Source organism: Cricetulus griseus, chromosome 2, assembly GCF_003668045.3.
Source record: "Cricetulus griseus strain 17A/GY chromosome 2, alternate assembly CriGri-PICRH-1.0, whole genome shotgun sequence".
NCBI lineage: Eukaryota > Metazoa > Chordata > Mammalia > Rodentia > Cricetidae > Cricetulus > Cricetulus griseus.
The window spans coordinates 53010236-53032882 of NC_048595.1; the positions used below are offsets into that span (position 1 = coordinate 53010236).

General features: G+C 43.0%; 1 protein-coding gene across 8 annotated transcripts in view; it reads right to left on the reverse strand.

Moving 5' to 3' along the window:
• Fggy (FGGY carbohydrate kinase domain containing) overlaps nt 1-22647 on the reverse strand; it is a 388993-nt gene that overhangs the window by 38398 nt on the left and 327948 nt on the right. The window contains exon 16 of one of the 8 annotated variants that reach the window (XM_027400438.2): nt 709-831. The exons of the other annotated variants lie outside the window; for them this stretch is intronic. Within the exon in view, the coding sequence (XP_027256239.2) occupies nt 748-831 (84 nt within the window). The 3' untranslated portion in view covers nt 709-747. The remainder of the gene's footprint in view (nt 1-708; nt 832-22647) is intronic. 8 annotated transcript variants of the gene reach the window in all.

The following is a 22647-nucleotide window of genomic DNA, read 5'->3' on the forward strand; positions in this document are numbered from 1 at the left end:
GTTCAGTCTCCCTAAGGAGAACAGGTCTGTCCATCTACTGCTTACCCTTGGACAAGGGAGATCGTAGGTGGAGCCCTAAGGGGAGTAAATGATGAGCTGTGAGGCATGGTGGGGATGAGGTTCAGGACGTGGAAAAAGGAGAAGGAATGAAGGAGTAAGATGAACAGAAATCTTCTTTTGGAATCTGATTGTCAGTACTCCAGGAGCTTTTTGTTTTGAGCCATCCTTTGTGACACACCTGCTTGCCCAGGCAGGCACACATTCTATGACAAGAGCTCCAAGAATGACATGCACCACCACAGAAGAAGTCTTGGGGCAGGCTGTCTCCCCTCTGAAAAAAAATTAATTGTTCCTACATAGACAAAAATGAAAGCCGGTGGCTGGTTTTTCACATAATTTGCTGTATTAAAAAAAAATCAAAACACCTCATATGCCTGAAATCTTTAGATAATGGAAAGAAAGATTTTCCTCACATTTCCTTTTTGTTATTACATTAATTGGCTTAAACATTCATTGCATATATAAGTACAACACATGGTCTGTAATTAGTTTCAAACTACCAAAGTGGAAAGAGGGTAAACCCCAGTTCACAGGAGGACATGACACATTTGGCTTTCAATAGACAGAGGTGTTAAAAGTACAAGTCTGATAGGTAAACTCACAGCTGACACTTGTTTAAGAAAGAACAAAATTACTTGCAAAGCATACCTTGGGACAATCAAATAGGATCCCTTGCTGGTCACCTTCTCATCCCCTGCTTCTAGTCCCAAATAAGGTTAGAGAATATTCTGAATGGCTCAGAATGAATAGATGTTCCTCTAGGCTCATCACCTGCAATTATGTAAGTGAAAGATCTGTCACATCTCAGAGATCTGTAATGATGAAGATGGACTCAACACCATTCCCATGGACCATAACAGACACTGTCGACTCATGGGTCTCTCAACAGGGGAGACTTTATCTGAGAACAGCTCGGTTTATTTAAGGGTGGGAGGTCAAAATTCAATCATTGGCCATATCTTTGGTGTATTAACCTTGCTGAACTTCCATGTCTCCATCCCTAGAATGATAATCATATCAAGATTAAATTAAATAATATTCCCCCAATGCCTGTGATAGAACTTAGCATCAGAGAGGTGGTGATGAACAAGCATGGCTTCCTTTCCAGATGCAATTATACATCCCATTTCTGCACGTAGTATGGATCTGGTACCCTCAATAAATGTATATTAAATGGTCAATAGTCCAAATGCAATATTTCTGGGAAATCATGAAAAATGCTTTCAATTAAAATTATTATTTTTATGTGTATGAATGCTTTGCCTGTATTTAGATGCATCACATGCATGCAGAGCCTGTGGAGGTAAGAGAGCATCAGCTTTTCTGGAACTGGAGTTCCAGAAGGTTGTGAGCTATCATGTAGGTGCTAAGAATTGAACCCAGGCCCTCTGCAAGATCAGCAAGTGTTCTTATCCACTAAGTCATCACTCCAGACTCAATGAAAGATACTTATAATGTTGAGAATAACTATCATGTACTTATCTCTGACTGCTTGTCAAAGTCACATACATCATTTCACTATCTTCATGTTATCTGAGTAAGGTGTGCCTTCTAGCTCTGCTTTACAAAGAGGGGCCAAGGTTAAGGAAGATGAAGTCATTTTCCTAGTGTGATGGTTGTCCTAGTCATCAATTTGACTACATGGAATCAACGAAAACTCAAGCAACTGGGCCTACCTGTGAATTTTTTTTTTAATTAGATTATTGGAGGAGGCAAGACCCACACTAAATCTGTACTACACTTTCTGGTAGTTGTTCACAGAAAAGTACCAGGGTTTTTCTTTTTACCCCCATGCTCCTTGGGAGTTTATCTATCTTGTTTATGAGGCATTTCTTCTCTGGCATTAGAATCTACTTCTTCAGGAATTCAACATAAACTGAAGACCAGCAGCTCTCTAGGAACCATATAGTACTTCAGTTCCAGATTAGTTCTGCTGAAATATCCAGTCTCATAGACTGAACAACTACCAGATTCTTGGTCTATCCATCAGGAGACAGCCATTGTTGGAGTACATGGACTGCAGCCTGTAAGCAATTCTAATAAATCCCATCATACATACATACATGTGGTGTGTGTGTGTGTGTGTGTGTGTGTGTGTGTGTGTGTGTGTGTGTGTGTGTGTGTGTGTTCCATCAGTTCTGTTTAGAGACCCATAATAATACTCCTTGGATAACACAATCAGTAAGTGGAAGAACTGGATCTTGAACCCAGGTCCTTCAGATGCCAGAGGCCATTCTCCTCACTACTGTAGCTTCACATAAGGGATTTAACTTATTATTTTTTAAAGAAAGAAAAGATACTTGTAACTCTTGTTAAATGACTCAATTTGGGGAGAGAGATTGTTGCTCTCAGAATAACCTCAACAGCCTTATCCCATGGAACTCAAAAAGCTACTAGGCCAGGAAGAGGAGGAAACAGGAAAGCTGGCAGGCTAAGCCCTTCTTTGTTGTGGAATATTTGCTTTACTCTGCAAAGATATATTGCATTTGTTTAACGATGTAAAGAAGTATTGCATTTGTTTAATTATGTAAAGATGTGTTACTGTTTTACATTTCCTGCCTAAGGCACCTGACTGGTCTAATAAATGGCTAATAGCAAGGGAGGAGGTATGGGACAGTAAGTAGTAGGAGGAATTTAGGCTGGGGGAAGATAGAAAAAGTGATGCCAGGGTCCAGCCAGCCAGACACAGAGGGACCAGGAAAGTAGGTCATACAGAATGAAAGGTAAAAGACCTCGAGGCAAAATGTAGATGAATAGCATCAGGTTAAATTAAGTTAAAAGAGCTAGCAGGACAGGCCTAAGCTAAGGTTAATCATTTACAATTAATGATAAATCTCAATGTCTTTATTCAGAGCTGGTTGGTGGCCAACTACACTTCCTAGGTAAAAATCTGTCCAGTTCTGTGCCTAGGGGCTAGTAGCTAAAGCTGCTAGGCAGTGTGGCAGGACACCACATCACTGGCTCAGCATGGAGCCCTGCCCTTTATTTAAAATTTTCAAAATTACATGCATGTGCCAGTATACATGTGGAAGTCTGAGGACAACTTGAAACAAGTTTTACCATGCAGTCTCCTGAACTGAAGTTGTTACACCAGGGTTAGATGCCTTTTCTCAGTGAACTACCTCAGCAGCCCTGCACTTCCTCTCCTGGTGCATAGCACCAGCCACAATAAAGCCAGGCTAGAAAGAAGTCCCATGCTAGCCCTAACTGTGGCTATCTAGGTAATGAGGTCTGAGTGGCCCTGCTCATGGCCTTGGTCTCATGTTCCCTGGTGTCATGCTCCTCAGTATCACATCCCTTGGTCTCAAGTCCCTTGGTCTCATGCTTCTCAGTCTCACGACCCTTGATCTCATGCCCCTCGGTCTTGTGTGTGTTGGTCTCATATGAGGTCTTCTTTTCTTCACTTGTCCTCTTTAGTCATTCCAAACTCAAACTCCAGCTGCCCCTCCCATGCCTGCTTCATGGCCTCATATTAGGCTTCTGGATTTATGCTACTTCCTTTTTCTTTCATGTTTTATCAGAAGTGGCTCATTGGGATCTGGCAGGCAGAATGGCTCTTTCCTGGTAGCACCCCTTTCTCAGACACATGCTAGAGCTCCCTATTGCATGCAGTCAGGATGCCGGTGTGGTTTGGGAGGTATAGGGTCTGAAGCTCATTGAATCCACAAGAAATTGGTAATAGATAACAGCATCAAAATAAAGCACAACAGCTTCACAGGCAGCAACTGTGATTTATTGAAAGGGTATGCTAGAGAGGTTCAACCATGAGCACAGAAGAGAAATAATGGCATAGACACTCTGCATTGTGGCTGTTTCTAATTTTCCCACTAATGTTTTGCTGCCACAGACTATGCCTTAGTTTTTATATCTATAAAGTCAGTCACTGTAGGGAGGGGAGAAAACCCTGAGTGAAGTTCAGAGTGAATGTGTGTTGTTGACATGAACCAGCCATGTCAAGGATCCCAGAGCCTCAGACCCAGCTCAGAGGCATGGGAAAGACTTTTTGGTCAAGTGTGGATGTTGACAGTGATTGGAGAGAATATCTACCATGACTCTCTTCTCCTGATGTTTACATCCAGAAGACTGCTCCTACTGATCCTACTGAGATTAGCTAAGCCTTTCCCCTTGATCCAGCTGTATACCATAAACCCTGCCTCCTTGTTTTTCTGTGTGTAGTAGCTCTGCTTCCTTGTCAGCTGTATACACTAACACTGTCCCTCTGTTCAGTGCCAAGTTTCCCAGAGGCTGAAGTTTCCCCAAATGAGAGACAAGACCACTTGATCCCAGCTTTTCTGTCTGCATGTCTGTCTGTCTTTTCTTCATTCCCTGACCACCCCAGTCAGGTCCAAATACCTGGAGGCAGAGCACATATCCAGAAAGGCATAAAGTTGTTGGGTATAATCACAGACAAGATGTATAAGAAGTGTGTGGTCAGAACTCTAGATTGGATTACTTGTACATGTCCCTAAGACTGTCCCAGACACCCCTCTCTGACTTTTAAAAGTTCACAGTGTCTCTGTGCTGCTTATCTACTCTTCTGTTCTCCAAGTTCCGGTGATTTGCTGGGCTTGGCAGTCATTCCTTCTGAGAACTCCACTTCCATTTTGCACCTACTCTGTGTTTCTTTCCTTCTTCTGTTATGTCCAAATCTGAGCTGCTCTTTTCCAAATTCTACCCTACATTCAGGTCCCGCATGATTTGTTCACCTTTCCCTCTCCTAACTACAGTTCTTAGAATTCATATCCATTCATGATTCCTTAGAAATAACCATTAAATGTTGGGTGTTGTGTCAGGATTTTGACTTTGCCTCCGCAAATAGAATGTGATATTTTCTTTGTAAAATTTATGATCATCATCACCATCATGCTGATATTATCATGTGCACATGTGACTGTATCTTGTGCGCAGGTAGAGGGCAGAGGATAACTCAGCATCTTTGCTTCTTTCCTCTTTGAGATCAGGGGACCCAACTCAGCCTGTTAGGCTTGAGCAGCAGACACCTTCATTGGCTAAGCCATCTTGCCATGCAAGTAATATTTCCTTGAATACCCACTGCCATTGTTTTAAAATGCTAGCTGGCAGTCTAAAAACAAACATTCAAAAATCTCCTAGCAATGTGTCCTTGGAGGGCTCCCATGTGGGACTGTAAAGATCCCTGAAACTCTGAGATCCGTGGTAGTTTCATTTTAAAACACACATAGCAGTGATGTCAGACCTCCCAAAGCTGCTTGATAGAAATGCTGGGCTGAAATACAGCAAAGGTGAAGATGACTGGAACTGCAGAGAGCAAGGAAGGGTCCAGGAGGGAGAACCATTGGGATGATTGCCGGCAGAGTAGCAAATGTGTCCTCTGTGCCACACTCTGCACATGTCATGGATGTATGTTACACACCAAATGTCACAGTTCTGGTAACAGTCACCCGAATTCAAACTCTACTCCACCTCAAGAGTAGCTGTGTGGCTTTAGCTAATTTACCTAAGATGTATGTGGCTTATTTCTTTGATCTTTAAATTGGGATAATTTAGAGCAGAGCTTAGCATTGTTTTTCCTAGAAAGGCCCAGAGGGTAAATATTTCAAGGTTTTGTGGGACATGAGGTCTCTGTCACAGCACTGCTGTAGTTGCTGCACACAAGGGGGCCACAGGATTTATGTAGATGAATGTGGGTGGCTGTGTCTCTATTTAACTTTTATCTGCAAAGACAGGCAGGGGACAAGCTTCAGCCTGTGGGAAATTTTCTGGCCTCTAATCTAGATTTACTTTATAGCGTCCACAAATGACTGAAGAGTTAATATAGCCCATGCTCTTAAGATAGTGCTTAGCACACAGCAATACAACAAATGGTGCTTGTTACTGTAATGAGCCTGCGACATAGGCATCAGGACACGCCTTTACCAGGAAGAAGAAACTGAAGCCCAGAGGTAACCGGATAACTTCCATAAGATCTGGCATCTTCTGACAGTGCCAGTCAGATTTAGAGTGTGGGTAATTTTGAGTTGAAACCTTTTTGCCTTTCCACCACAATATTGTGAACTTCGAAGCTCTCATTAGAACCTAGGCTCATTGCATTGAGTTCTAGGAGGAACTCCACATGTCTGGACTTACTCAAACACTGGCATTGGAGGACTGATTTTATCGTTTGGGGACCCAAATGAAGCAGGCCACTCTGCTGCCATGGGTTCCAGGTTATACTTGGTGAGGAACAACTGTTTGGTGCATGTTCCATGGTACACACAGTCACAGACTTCCCTGGCCCTCACATCAGTTTCTCATGAGACCACTAGCTCAGGCAGCCCCTGGGGAGCTCTAATTAATTGCACAAATAGGGCAGGCATCCCAAATCCCACATTAGTTCTGCTTTGTAGTGCCAGAACTCCTCACCATGGAAAAATGCTCTATGCTGTGACACTTAACAAACGCAGTAAGTTCAAATGCACTTGGGGGCGGGGGTGCTGGGTGACAAGAATCCCAAGCTGTTATGTGAGAAGGCAAAGAAAGAGCTTTTCTTGGAAGGGGGGACAAGAGGGCACCCTGAAATGTCACTGGCATGCCCTGTGAACTCAGGCTTCCCTAGTTCTTCCCTATCTGAAGGGGTCAGGGTACAGAATATGAAGCTGCCCTCAGGACAGGGAGAGGGTTGGCGGACACCTGATACTCGGAAGCTGGTGTAGAGATTTCTTTTCAGATTTCACATACATGGAAAGAAAGAAGGAAGGCAGGGAGGGAGAATGGGAGAAGATGCACTCAGTGGCCCAGGCTCTGCATGTTTTAAAACTGTATACTTATCTATTTCTCTGCTTTTCTTCCCTCCTTTGTCTTTCTTCCTTTCTCTCCTCTCATGCCAAAATGCACTCTGACAGGAGAATCTTCTAGGACAGGGATTTCTGGTTCTATAACTGAGAGGTGCTGTGGTAGTTGGTTTTGTGCATGCGGATTTAATAGCAATCAGCTATCTGTTTTGCTTAATTCCACATGTGCCAAAGCAAAACCACTTAGGTCACAATCCCTAAAAGGCATGGTGTCTGTCTGCTCTCAAATTCAGGAGACTAATGCATTCATGCATTTTTCCTCATCAGAAGGAAGACTCTCGCTTAGCCTTCAACTGCACAGACATGGAATAAAACTCTAGGCAAGGGGTCTCCAGAACTCACCCACCACATCGGCTCTGATACTCAGATACAGGTGGATCCTGCAGGCTCCTGTCTAGTTAGGCTTCCAGCAGAAAAGACACAGCTGGACCTACTTGGCCATCAGTGGCTTCCTGACTCAAGGGGGATAAAAGGCCTTTAATCAATCCGGCTATGCTTTCTGATCCTAGTAGATTCACCTTTTAGTGCTAAACATTTTTTAAAAAGAGTAATGTGTAGTTTTCATTCAAGTCTATATTTTATGCTGAGCATATACCCCTCATACCCCTACTTCTTCCCCTTTATGAAGAGAGATGCTCTTATGGACTGCATCAGGGATAAGGCATAAACTGCTCTATCTGGGAGTTGCTGTCACTCTCAACTTATTTCCAAGAGCTATGGATGGCTGGAAGATTTGGGGGAATATGTTCCACCAGAACCTGTTTGCTCAAAAATGTTAGGAAGCTAAGATGTTTTAGACTTTGAATTTGACTTTCATGACTATTCTATGTTGCCTCTTTTGACAGACTTCAGCAGATCTTTTAGCACCAAAAAAGCAATGATTTTTCTGGAACATACTGAATGTATGCAATAGTTGATAATCGTATGCAGGATGAAAGCTTTGCTGATGCTGGCAACTGGCAGAGGCATTGCCCTCACAGGCAAGAAGGATTTGGCTTGGGAGTTCCCCAGCCTTAAACCAATGAAATGTCCTAACTCTCCAGAGGCATTCAAATAACTGTCACTTTTTTTTTTTTTTTTTTTTTTTGTCACACAGGGACTTTAGCAGAATCACTTCTCACATTTGCTCTCAACACTATTTTATAAGACAATTTTAACACACACACACACACACACACACACACACACACACACACACAGAGAGAGAGAGAGAGAGAGAGAGAGAGAGAGAGAGAGAGAGTTATCATGATCAAAGAACAAAGTGAAATTATTTAAACAACCCTCACATGGCTTTATTATAATCAAATACAGTGTTCTATTGTTTTCATTTCCAAAACATTAGTGACACTTTGCTAGGACAGTGAGCCTTGGTTGCACTGGCATACCCCTTTGTAGTTCACTAAACCCCTTATTGAGATGACCCAGGCCTTCGGTTTAATGATCCACAGCGGCTGTCCTGTGGGTCTTAATTTTATCTCTGAAGGCTGATGGACAGTGGAGTGAGCCTTGTGGAGCCTGCAGCTGCCTCTGGGTAGGACCCTGGATTTTCATCTTGCTGATGGATTTAACATGGTTTAGCCAGTTCTGTCTGAAGTAGTTATTCGATGATATGTGAGAACTACCAGCCTAGCTTATAGGTCCTTGCCTATAATATCTCCTTTACTCCTCTCATTGTAAATGGTTCTCTGCCAGATGGCCGTGATTCCTAAATACCCATGTAGAAGGCAGGTTTTACTTCCTTAGCCATACTGGAAGCTAACCGTCATCCTCCAAGTTCAAAAAGCACTCTTCCCTGTATACATGTGTGGGTACAAGTGCACACTTTAGTTCCACATCTTAGCTTGGTGAAACTGAGAGAGTCAATAATTGGGAGTTTTCATATAAATCTAGGTGCAACTTCAAACCCCTCCCTACCCCAAGTCTGCTGACTGTGTGGCTTTAAGGAAGCAGTTTGCCTCATTTGTGAATGTTGATGGGGGTGGCCCCCTACTTCACAGCACATCACTGAAACATCAAGGGTGGTTACATTAGTACAGCAGGCTGTCATGCTCTTTTTTTCCTCACTGCCCCCACTGAGATGACTATCCAGGGAGGGCCATGCTGTGAGGGATCAGCCAAGCCTTTGTCTCTTCTAGGTGCTTTCACTGTATGAGAGGAAGCAGAAGGAGAAAGGCCTTTTTACAGACAGTGGGAACTCTGAGATGCAGCCTGTTTCCCCAGGACAAAACCCCATGGTTTCAGGTGTGGCTAGTTTTGACAGGTGGGAAGAACTAGTGAAGTGTTGGGAACATGGGCTGGGGAGGAGGCAGGAGGACAAACAATGAGTTCCTTCCAATTTTAACACACTCTAGGAAGCCTTTAGTGAGGGGAGGAGATTGCTTTTGACAGCATGGGTTGTGAATTAGGGGGCCTGGGTTTCCAGCATATGTTTCCAAGTGTCCCCATGGTTTAAAATATGTTAGACTAGACAGCTTATTAAACAATGATTTCTTTTTAGTAAGAGGAATTATAAAATATATTCTTTAGCAAATTCAAATTTACATACTCATGGGTCTCTACAGAACAGTGGCGACAGGAGACCTGCTGCTTAGGAAAGGCAGGGATGGGTGCAAATGAGGCCATCTGCTAGGACTCTGGGATAGTGGGTCAGATTACCTGACCAAAGCTTATGTGGTCTATCCACACTGGGGGCACCTTAGCTGAATAGTTATAAATGACCGCCATGCCCTAGTCAGATCCAGCTATTTTCATGAGACATGCTCAACATGACCCTCTAAACAGAAGGAACAAGGGGCCTCTATGACGGCTGTGAACATCTATTTATGGCTCTGTTTCGGTTTACCCTCAGCCCAGAACACAGAGTACAGCTGAAAACACTCTTTTGTCTTTCAGGATACATTTTCCAAATTTTCACATGAAGCTGACACTCCAGACCTATGCCCTGATGCTGCCTCTGTTCACCCAGAGAAATAGTGGCCCTGCCCTTACCCCTCCTGAGTCATTCCCCACAGAGGCAGGACAGACAATATTGATAGTGCAGCTTTAGGGGCTGTGAATGAGTCAGATCAGGGCTCTCTCTGGTCTCCTTTTCTCTACTGTCAGTCTTGGGCAATTCTCTTAACCTCTGTGGTACTTATCCAGAAAGGTGTCATCAGAGTCCAGGTGAGATACATCATCTTATCTGACAGATGTCCTTAGTTTTGTCTGTGTCTCTGCCCCCATCATCCAAAGACCTGGTTTCAGCCTCTGTTTCTGTTTCTACATATCTGCTATTCCACATATTCTACATACCTGCTATTCCACACTCATCAATGTGGACTGAGGTGAGATTTTGGTCCTGGTTCCAATACCTCTGCTCAAGGTCTCCGACTGCAATCAGGGATCTGACCATGACCAGACTGGAGATGTGGGTAACAGAAGTAGTTAATTTGTCTAAGCACTGGCTATGTGACTATTTATGATCATTTCATCTATATAACAAGCCCACAGGCAGGTACCTTTATCAATTCATTTTTACATTTGAGGAAAAAATGTTGGAAGGTTTAGGTCCAGGTCACAAGGATTCTAACCAGTTTCTTACTCCAGAGTTTTCTCCAAGTCACCAGCCCCTCTGCCTTTGAGGACTGGTATTTCCTACATGCTCACTCCTGTGGATTTTAACCACCACCACCAGTGCAGTCCTCCCTTTGTGAAAACTACTCATTATATATACTGTCACATTTGACTTTCCCAAGTATGCCATGGAGTAGAAACTTACATACTTTGTAAATGCTGGTCTTTGTTCAATTCTTATTAGGAAGGTCATATTAGCATACTCATTTTATAGACAAAAGGAGAGGAATTGTGAGGCTTAAAGCAGGCCTCACAAATGACACAGCTGGCACTGAATCCAGGAAGTCTGGCACACAAGGTAGGTGCTTAGCCTCTGGTGTTTCCTGGCCTTGAGAAGAGAAGGTATTGGGTAAGAGAAGGTGAGTGTATTCAAAAGCTGGGAACCTAACCTGGCAAAGCAGGAGGCCTTGTGAATCTAGGCATTCTGAAAGCTCTAGAAGGAGGAATTGCCCACCCAGGTAGATAGGAACAGTACTTTAGAGCTTTGTCTCCTCCCCTCTAAAAGAGTTGGGCCACCCTAGAGAATTTTCCAGCATTGAACAACTGTGTAGGTGTTGTTTCCCTGAGGCCCAGGCTCACTGAGATGTATCATTAGGAAATTGCTTCAGACTCTTCAAGCACACTGTACCTCTGAAATCTGCCTATAAAATCTTCAGGCACCTATAGAGTAGGGAAGCCTTTAGCTAATAAAGGCAAAGATGAAAATGTATGGTGGCCAATTTGATAACAATTCCTTGAATTTGGGATGACTCTCACTCTATAGAGAGATAAATAAGGCTAACAGCAGCAAAGTGAAGCCACAAAAGGCCCTAGGATTATAGATGCATGGATTCACCCAGACTGTGTGGCTTCACATGTGTTAGGGACCTTTTAGAATTGTCCCACAATTCATGACAAAATTGCAAAGAATATTCATAAAGACCAACTTGAAAGCTGATGTGTTCTGCTCTGTGAAATAGTCCACTTCCCCAGTCCTGTGTTCACTCCTGGCACACGGAGGAGGGGAATATTATCACCAAATGGACAGAAGGAGCTCAGGGGAAAGCTTCCTAGGAAATACACATACAGGGCTAGATTCACACATGGGAGTGTATGAAGACATGCACTGCTATTTAGAACATCTCAAACAAAGTAGATGGCAAGGAATAGAGCCTAAGAAACTCTTTGGTATTTATGAAAGGCAAGGAGTTCCTTGAAATACAGGGAAAATAAAAGCAGAGGAAATGCAAAAAAAATTCTAAGGGACCTGAAATTGTGAAGGTAGTGTTCTTGCTACTAACCAGGAATGGGCAAAGGAAGAGAACAACAGATGTTCCTGCCCGCAATTTTGGCAAAAATGATAAATGACTAACAATGTCACATGTTGGCAGAGATACAAATGAGGACAGCCTTTCTAGAGGACTGGGACCACAGTGAATGAGCACAATTTTAAATGTGTAACTCATTCCACTGCAAAATCTACTTTTCTGTATATGTCCCGGAGAAATCCTCATACTTGCATATTAAGAGCCATACCACCGAAGATCCCTCCACCATCACTCTCTACTGTGTGATCTTGTATGCTTGTGTGCATGTGAGTACATTAAAATAGGAAGATACAAGAAATGTGTGATAGTAATGACCATGTGGGTTAGGAGAGCCAGTATCATCTACCCTTTACACTTTGTGTTTCTTGTGTTTTACACTGTAAGAACATTTCTGACATGTTTCAGTTTTCTAAAGAAAGGAAAGCTAGCCCTGTGTTCACCAAGGCTGGAGAAATCTCTAGGCTCTGCTTGGGGAGTCCTCCTTGCCAGGTGTACTGAATGCTGTCTTTCTGCATTCTCTCTGCAGAGATGCCCACATATCTGAACACATGTGTGCACAGACACTTCTGTCTTGTACACATTGTCACTCAGAAGAAGTACTCTACAGACTAGCTAATAGCCTGAAGAACTTCTGAACCAAGGACCAAATCATATTTTTGTCACCTTGGGGAAATATTACATAATCACATTTCAAAACTACAACAAAGTAACAAATTCCCAGACCTTGTAGCATACACTTGATTTAAATCTTGGGGTCCAGTGGGCACATACTGATTATGAGTGCCTTAAAGAATGGCTCCTACGAGCCTAAAACATATCAGATGTTCCTTTAGCCTTAGCTACCCCAAGACATAAACTATGTGCTCAGGGAAAAGCAAAGTCAAATGACTCATGACAGAGTTTGTTTTTAGTGTAAATTATTTTTCTCTGCCTCCTTGCTTTTAAAGACAGATCCCTTTCAGATGGATTGAGCAATGATTTCTGGGAGTTAGGCTGACTGTAGGGCGTCAGAGAGCTGGAAGTAGACGGACAGTGGGGAGACCTTCTTCCCACCCTAATGGCTCCTCATGCTTTCCCTTGGCAGCTTTGAGGGAGGTTGGTGACACAGGGGGAAGAAGAACTGTCAAATGTAAAACCATAGTTCTAGCTTTGCCATGGTACTGATGTGGATGCTGGGAAGATCGCATCACTGCTATGGGATACAGTTTCCTCCAGTGTGCAATTGGGAGAACACTGGCTTGGACTGTACTGGGGGTTCTATGAGATGACCTTGGCCTAGGAAGCTTCTAGTAAATGGCCCTGGGCTGAGCTCTAGGCCAGGGATGTGTCCTTTGTGCCCTAGTGTCTGCCAAAGAACTGGGTAGGAGGAATGTGAAGGAGGGTAATGTGGGGGTTGCAGGCACCTGATAAACAATGGCATTATTTGCATTTATGTAGCACCAGGTATTTCTCTAACTGCTTTACATGGCTAACCATTGGTCTTCAGAGACAACTGTCTTTGGAAGAACCAGTGTTCACCCACATATCATAGCAGAAGGAACCAGAGGCACAGTGCTTAGGAAACTAGACCAAGGCCTGGAGGATGGTGCAATGGGCAAGAAGGCGTGCTGCAGCAGCAGAGGGCATGAGTTCAAACCCAGCACCCACCCAGAACGAGGGGCCTAGTGGGCTGAGATAGGAGGATCATTGAGGCTTCGGGCAACATTCAATGGGAGGTTCTGCTTCAGTAGAATGGGCAGAGACTGATCGAGCAGGATATCCCATGGCCCCTTCTGAGAGGCGTGAAGGAAGGAAATGGACATCAGGAGTATGGTGCCCTCTGAGAACTTACTCCCAAGAGGACGATAAGTAAGGAGAGCATTTTAACACTTTCTGGGCCCAGTGGCACTCATCTAGGGACAATTCCTGACCTGGTAGGAATCTTGACAATGCCTGGCACAGCTCTACCAGACAGGTAGAGGACTGTTGTATGGTTCATACTGCATTTCATGTTCATAGTTGAACAAAACCTAGAACCTGGACCATTCCTTCCTAATCCTGCTCTCTGTCACTGCCATCATCTTCCTCATCTATGTGCCACCTTCACACTGTGACATGGTTTTGCTTGTTCACCCTGGAGTTCCTACTTAAGCACTGAAGGACAAGCAGAGCCAATGGCCATTTGGCTTTGGGTATTTCCAGATCCAGTGACACTCACCCCTGGAATAGGATCAATATTTGCTATGCTCCTCCAACACATCACTGTGAAGTTTATTTGACAAAGCAGCTGTTATAAAAGGATATGGGTCTCCTTGGGAGACTGCCTAGGGGAAAATGATAGACAAGGCTGGATAAAGTCGCTTCTCAGAGTGAATAAACAAAGCTTCTTTGGATTCATATCTATCTCTACCATATTAGCTGCCTCTGCACCATACACGTGGGGAAAACAATCCATTTATTTACTCACATTTGTATCTGATACACAATTGGACTTGTCTTTGAGTTCATGCATCTTCTGTTTCTGAGGTTTAAAAGTCTGCACCGTTACCCCTCTACCTCAGCCCCTGAACACACATATACATGCTCACCTCTGGTTTTAAAACTCTGTTTTTTAAAACAGGTTTAGTACCGTATTATAGTTAACTATTCCATGGTATTTCTCCTCTGCAATGCTGCCAAAAACTTGGAAAAAAATGGCCATGTCTGTCCAGTCCAGGACTGACTCTGTGAACAGAATAGGACTGACATAGATGGCTGCACATGGATGGTGGAACTTAACAAGTGTGTACTGAATAAGATGATGGTAGAAAGAAAGGTGACTGAAGAGTCAGCTTCCAGTGCAGAGAGGCAGACCCACTAGCCATGTCTGGGGGACAGATGTTATCCAAGGTCCACTGTGCTATCAGGTGCTAAGCATGCGTAAGTCTGCTGGGACGTCATTATACCTCATGTTCATTGTACTCTCAATTCTTATGGGAAAAGCCCATTGTACTGGGGCAATTTCTTAGGCCACTTCACTTGCCTGGATACGTTCCCCAGCATCCCCCCACAGTCTGATACCATGGGATTCTACCATTCTAAATCTTGCATTTGATTTCAGTGACACCAGGGAATGAGACATTAAACAGTGTCAGAGGGCTGAAAGGAAGAGAAAGAAGAGAGCACAGAGCTCTCCTTATACTAGCAAGTTCCAGCTTCCCTAGAGGTAGGTGTGTGTGTGTGTGTGTGTGTGTGTGTGTGTGTGTGTGTGTGTGTGTGTTGTATATGCGTGGTATGTGCAGTGTCTGTGTGGTGTGTGTGTGTGTGTGTGTGTGTGTGTGTGTGTGTGTGTGTGTGTGTGTGTGTATCTTGTCTATGTCTGTGTTTCCTTAAACTCATTCAACTTACTGTTACCACAGGCCTTTGTCTTCTTTTCCAGAGGACTCCTGTCAAGCATCCTTCCTTTAGATGTTTCTCCCCCTGCTCTCATGGTCAGCCTGACACATCCTGTCTCCCTAGCCTACCTTTTTTCTTTACACTGTATAACTCTCTTACTATTTGTCATTACTGCTTGCCTCTGGGCTCTGGAATGTAAGCCCTGTAGCTGAAGACATTCAGAGCAAGGGAGGCAGGTACCAGAAGGTACAGGAGATAGCCAGCTTCAAGTAGAGCTGACTTGTGAGACAAAGGACAGTGATTTCAAAGCACTTAACGAACCGTTGATAACCCTTGTTGCCCATCACCCATGACAATTTTATGGCCCAGCTCGTTGATGCTGTCCTGTTGCAAAAGCATTTCATTAACAAGTGTGGAACAACAATAATAATAGTTGCTGACCCATGCTATGGAGATTAAATGGATTGTTTCATGTAAACAGATGAGAATAGTGCCTGTCATACAGACAGCATCAGAAGTAGCTGTGTGTTCCACCACTCTATGCACAGATACGGTGTGTTTGCTCTTTCTGAGTTTATGAATTGTATGTGGCCTCATATTAGATGCACTTTTTGTTTTTAAAACAAAGTTTACAATTTCTACAATGAACAATGTTAAACATGTGTTCCCCATTTTCAATTTAAAGTAGGCACTATTGAAGGTTTTATGGGGATTTTTTAGTGTTTATATAGTCAGAAACTTTTAATATGTTTGTAATAGGCATTTATGACTTTTTAATCAAAGATTTAAAAGTTTTAAGACATGTAAACATGGAGCTCAGAAACTCGAACAGATGAAAATGTGCTGGTGGAGAGTATGAATTGGTTAAAAGTGGTGAACACAATTCTGTCAGAGCAAATATGAATACAGGGGATTGGATGAAAGGAGGGGAAACGTGGGGATATGAGAAGCAAGAAATCACCACCGTTGCAGAAGGCAGCAACACCAGCAAATAGTCATTTCTCTGCAGGCTGCAGGAAATGCCTGCAGCAAAGGCCAGGACAGTCCACACATTGCTGCCACAAGAGGAACACCGCAAGGGCATACAATGGTATTTAACTAATAACTTTGAAAATCTGCTGGGGCAGTATGTATGACCCCTAACATTTGCCTTGTCCTTTACTTCCTTTTTTTGTCCCCAGATGAGAAGCCTACTAGATGGAGATAGTCTTCTGTCTTGTCCAGACTTGATTTGCAGCCTCATTCTTTCAACCTCAAGGAACCAAGAAACTGGACATGCTTATCTCAAGGGACAAGAGGGGTTGCTTTAGAAAATAAAAGTTTTTTTAGCAGCCCCGACAATACTCATGAGTACCACTGGGTGTCGCTATTGCAAAATCAATAGGAACTTCAACCAGGAAATGAAAAAGTAACACATTTACTTGGGAGAAATTAAGAGTAACAACAGCTCAGGAAGCAGATACTGTGTTACAGAAGGTATAAACAATTCATTTCTAATAGGCAAACTATTAACAGTCTTCCTTATTCAAAGGTTCACCCTAAGAAGAAATGACATTTCATTTTTCAGTTGAAAAACAAATCTGTGTTATTTTCTTTTCCTAAAATATTCGCATTAATACACTCAGCTGAAACTCACACAGAAAGTTTGCAATATGAATAGCTTTGTAATCAACACAGTCTTCATGGGAAAAAGAAGTAGCTTCCAGAATAAAGACACAAGAGAGTGAAGGAGGCCTGGTTGGGAGAAAACGCATTCAGCCAACATTAGTTTAATACTCAACTCGATGGCATAATCTTATTAAATATATTCAAACATGGTTTTCATTTAGATTTGGCAGCTTGATTAATGGGGATGTATTAAATAATACCTGGCTGTTAAGAGTATATTTAGAAATCAGTGCCACATAAAGCATACAACGCGCACGATCCGGCTTCATTATTATTTAAAGCTTCTCTGTTCTCTTGGCTGTGGGCACACACATATTAAAAATTAAGCGCACACGCTCAGTGTATACTCGGCCCTTTTAAAAGGCTTTCTGTTTAAACAGAAACATGCAGTGGAAAAGGAACTCAGCTCTGGAGAAAGGTAATGGATGCATCCCTTTGGGGATAGCTGTCCTGTTTATCAAAAGAAAGGAGAGGGGAGGGATAGAGGCAGGGAGAAAGCTTTCTCAAGTAGCCAGCCTTAAAGAGATGCCCAACTTCACAGGAACCAAGGAGGGTTTCTGCATCCAGGCTTCCTTCTTTATCACAGCTAAGGTGAATGAAGGGTACTTGTGCCATGGGGCAATGGAGGACCTGGAGGGGCATGAGGAGATAGAAGGGGTATAGGAGTGTGTAAGTAGTCGATTATAGGCAGAGAGAAGCGGGAAGGGGGGAGGGAAGGAGGGAAGGGAGATGGAGACAGAGAGAGATGAATGAATGAGTCTGTAGTTTCTTAAGCATAATGATAGCCAGTAATCAAGGATGGGAACTGTAGGGAGAGGTTTCCTGAACAGCCAGGGAGATAAACAAGGGAGAGCCAAATGTGGACAACATCTCTAATCAATAATCATTTTTTAAAAAAAATTGTTTGTCTCCCCCAACTCTCTCTCTCCCTCCCTCCCTCCCTCTTTCTCTCTCTCTTTCTTTTCTTTCTATTTTGAGACAAGGATTCCTTTTTCAGTCCAGCCTAGCCCCAAACTCCTTCCGTATTCAAAGCAGATCTTGATTCGTGCTGATCCTTCTGCATGCTCATACATAGCTCTACTCAGTGTTTTTTATAGAAAAAGAAAGTATCCCTGGCCTGGCCCATAGAATCTTCTCAGTAAGTTAGTACATTCTGTTGCCCTCTATGGAGTTGCTTAATAAGTCTCAGACTGGAACAAGATATTTGAGTCAGCCGAATGTCACACATCACCTCCTACTTCAGAACAACCCAGTCAAACACATAATACTGTTTACTTTATTCTAGGAAACTATGTTTAAATCAGATAGGTACAGAAAAATTGTCAACAACTCCAAAAGAAAAAGGGGAAGTTTTAAAATGAAGGTTTTACTTTATTCTGTCCCTTGGAGAACTGCCACGCGATCACATAGGCAGTTATGGAGGTGGGACTAGAACTAAGGCTGCCTAACTCAACACCTCACCTTTTAGATCTATAACCCTAAACTGCCCCAGGGCTGACTGGAGGCTTGTGGCAGGAGCTAAAGGAAAATTGGTGTGTCCCAGTGGGGAGCACAGCATGAAATTTTTTTCATTGTCTGTGTTAGTCATCTATGAGACTAGCAGGAGTGTCTGAGTTCTCAGATACCATGTGCATGGCTGCTTACTTTTTCAACCAGGCTATTTATCACTGCCACTAGAAGAAGTGGCTAAAATGAGAAGCTTGCTCATATCTTCACTGTGGTGACAGTCATAATGGTGGAGCACAGATGAACAGAAAAAAAGAAGGAATTCTGATGTATACAGCAACATGGATGGACGGGGAGCACACTGTAATACTAGGAATAAACCAGTTGCCAAATGGCACGTGCTATTTAATGCTGTCATTACAAGGTAACTAGGGATGTTGAAAGCAGTGAGGTGCTGGCTAGGGGCTGTGGAAGGGGCTATGCAGAATTGCTATTTAAGAGTCTATAGAGTTTAGTCCACACGGTGAGAAAAGTTCTGCAAACAGACGCTGCTAACAGTAACACAGCAGTGTGAATGATGTCCACTCCATGAAAGAGGAGTTTTCAAAAAGGGTTAAGATGCTGAATGCTATATATGTGTGTGCATTTTACCCTAATTAAAACAGACAAGAGAATGTTGCCTGGACCACCTCCAACAGTGGTCATTTGCAACATTTTCTTCACCATACATTGTGAAGTACAGCCTTCAACATCTTTATCATTTTCAAAGTATAAGGGCTTCTGTGGGATTTTCATGCCATTTCCATGGAAAGTTGGGAAGAAACAGGTGACTCCATAGAGTTTTACATCTGCATGTCTTGCATGATTTCTGACCAGCGATGAGCTTGCTGCCTATCAAGTTCTTGCCCTTCCTGGGTCTCAACTTGCTGTCTATGAAGGAGATTCTTGAAGGACCCCTCTTATCCTGACTGATAACTATTTTCCAAATGCTAATCCCAGGCCTCTCTCATGAATACACTGCTCATTATTGGCACTCTTCGGATTTTTTTCTTCATTTTTTTCAGCCTTGGTCACTTCTAAGTACCTCCACTAGGTGCACTTGGAGGATGTCGTGAGGTAAGCAGACAGGAGGCTCTCAAGTGGGGGACCCTTGAAGGAGCATTGGGGTGGGTGTTGGAGGCCATGATGTTTAGGCCAGGTTCTGCCACCTGCTTGCCATGTGAATCTGGAAGGAAGGAAGCGTTTACTGGGGCCTTCTATGCAAGGAGGTATTTTCACACATATTATCTTATTATTTCACAAAACTTTGGTAATTTACATACCATTTTCACAATCGTTTCCATACCTAGGTGTTACCTGAATTCATGGGGATAGGGCTATCTTTCAAAATTCTGACTAAAAGTACCTTTTCCCTTAAAACATGTTCTCATTTTGAGCAAAGATACTCATAAAAACTCAGGTGTGATTCCAGCTATTTGTATTTTTCAGGAAAGAAATGACTAGCAAAGAATCAGATGATAGTGCTGGAAAGTGCCCTGAGAGCCAGCTATGCTTTATACATTCTGGCTGATGTCACTTTTTCCTATTTTACTGCATTTCTGTTGCTCAATACCAGTACAAGGAATTTAGTACCTGACCCAAGCTGGATCCAGGGTAGGGACTGTCTCAGCCTTGCCTGTTATTGTTTCTCTACCATCCAGCACCTAGTTACTGTTGTTCTTTTATTTAAGTAGACACATAAGTTGGGAGGATTGGTAGGAATCTTCAGGTTCCTTTTATGGTACTGATTATCATGCTTGAGAACCTTACCACTGGTTTACACAGCATCTACCATTCTTTGGTGTAGGGAGACACCCTAGCCCCGCCCTGGGACAGGTACCAGGTGGACCCGGGACTCGCCTATAAGGGCGTGGTGTAGGAAAGCCAAGGTGACATAAGGGAGGCTTCTTAAAGATGGCTTGTGGAGACCCGAGCCCTTTTTGTTCTGGTCGCGCTTGCTGGGTTCCTGTAACCTCGCTCCGGCCTGCGTTTTGCCCTGGTGTTTTCTTGAATAAAGAGACTTTAATCTATCACTTTTGTCCTTAGGAAACATTAGCAAAATGCCAATTCCTTGGTTAAAAAATTGGGGGACTGGGCAATGGTGGTGAATGTCTTTAATCTCAGCACTTGGGAGGCAGAGACAGGTAGATCTCTGGGAGTTCCAGGGTAGCCTATTTTACTGAGCGAGTTCCAAGACAGCCTCCAAAACTACAAAGAAAACCTGTCTTGAAAAAAGAAACCAGGGGGAGGGGACCATTCTACCTGCATACCTGCCCAATTCAGGAGACTCAAAAGAATATTTATATATTAAAGCCTCGATGGAATCTTGCTATGAAGACATCTAGTTAACTTGAGGATTTCCCATATGGGATTTCCAAGCGCTATCTTTTCATGTTTATCAGTGCACACTGGGAAAACACAACCTGTGAAGAACTTGGATTTTGTTTGTTATTTGTTTTTTAGTAAAATTTCCTCCTGTTTCTATCAATTCTTTGCTCTAGTTCTCTTTTCCCACCAAAAACAGCATAGAGATAAGGGTAGGCCCACAAATGCCCCCCCCAAAACCAAAAGACATTGAAGACATGACACCTCCCACAGTAAAAGGGCATGTGAATGATCTGAGCATTCTAAAAGGGCTGAAACATCTGGTGACTGTGAATACCCCATCAGTCCCTCCAGAGCTGCTGAGTTTTGACATACACATGTCATTTCAAGTGCTCTTCCTCCTTCTTCCCCTTTGGCCATCACTGCTGTTAACACTGGTGGCAGTCTGCCAGAGCAGCCAGCCTTTCAGTGCTCTTCCTGGACTCATTTATTTAAGCCTCACCTCCCACCCTACTGAGAGTGTGTTGGTGTCATCGCCATTTTCCACGGGGCAAACTGAAGTGCAGAGAGAATGAATAAGGCCCAAACTGTGTAAAACAGGCAGAGCATTTTGCAGATTTGTAATAGGAAACATTGCTGGGAAAGGCTCTGGCCTTTTTACTAAGCTGAAGCACAGAGAGCAGTCTGGTATACCTGGCTCCAGTGTGAGTTCTTCCAAACCTGGCTGGATAATGTTAACAACACCAGCAGTACAGTTTATTAAGCACATCCTTATCCCTCATTATATTAAACCTCCTGACAATGCTAACAAAACATCACTTCTCTATTTCACAGAGTTTTGAATGGACTTCCACAAAGCTTTTACAGTAATACTGACTTAATGACTACGTCTCACGTTTATCAGTTGACTTGCTCAAGGCAACATAGCTCATAGGGTACAGTTAGGGCTAAGCCTAAGTCGATGCCAAGCTCAAGTCTGTCCCACCCTCTAAGATGGGTCTCTCTAACATGCCTCTAGCATGATCAGACCAGCTGTGGCAGAGAGGTTTACAGCATCAGCTTGGTATTCTGTTGATGTAGCTTTTTAAAGTGATTCAACATCCAACATTAATTATCTCCTATTGCCATGGTGATGGCTTATTACTGCTGGAAGGCTACCACCAGATGGCCAGTGCAAAAATATTTTCCTTCTTTTCCTACATACTCTCCAGCAACTTGGTTTTGGTTGTTTTTGTTTTGCCCTTTAACCTAACGGAATGAGGTGCTTACCACATGTTATGATTCAGGGCTTCTCACACTCGGATCCAGCTTGGATGTTCAGGAGATGCTCCCTTTTCTCAGAAGAGAAGGCTGCCTGACCAGCTTTGGTTCAAGAATCATCTCTGACACCTACCAGTTCTCTCGTTGTGAACAACTTAAGTATGTTCCCTGAACCTTGTTTGTTTCATTTGGAATAAGGAGGCCTAACAGGCAGGGCTAGGTTTTGAAATTTATATAATCAGTGTGAAGGCACTCACGTAAAATTTAGAATGTGATGTATACATAAGAAACAGGAGTAACAGTTGTGACAATGAACATAATAGTGATGAGTATCATTTTCAGAGATGGGATGAGACAGAGTCAGGACTCAAAGTCATTTATATTCATCCAGCTATCAATCATTCTAATTGGTTCTTCCATTAAACCTGTTCTTTTCCTCTATAACTCTTGACCCAAGCTACAATATATATTTACACTCATTGTTTCATCATCTTGTTCACTCAGTTGTAGATGTCACAAGGATTTTGCTTATCCAAATACCTAGGGGGTGCTTGCTTAATGAATGAAAAAGATTTCTCAAACAGTATCTCTGTGTCTGGCTGTGTTAGACACTGGAGATAGGGAAATGGCTTAAGCAAAATCCTTACTCTTGGAGATTTTACACAAAGGGTCTTTATCAAGGACAAAAATGAAGGAAATGGAGCATCTACCACTGACTCCATCAATCTAATGACAAGGACAGGATTAAACCTTAAAGGATATTCCAG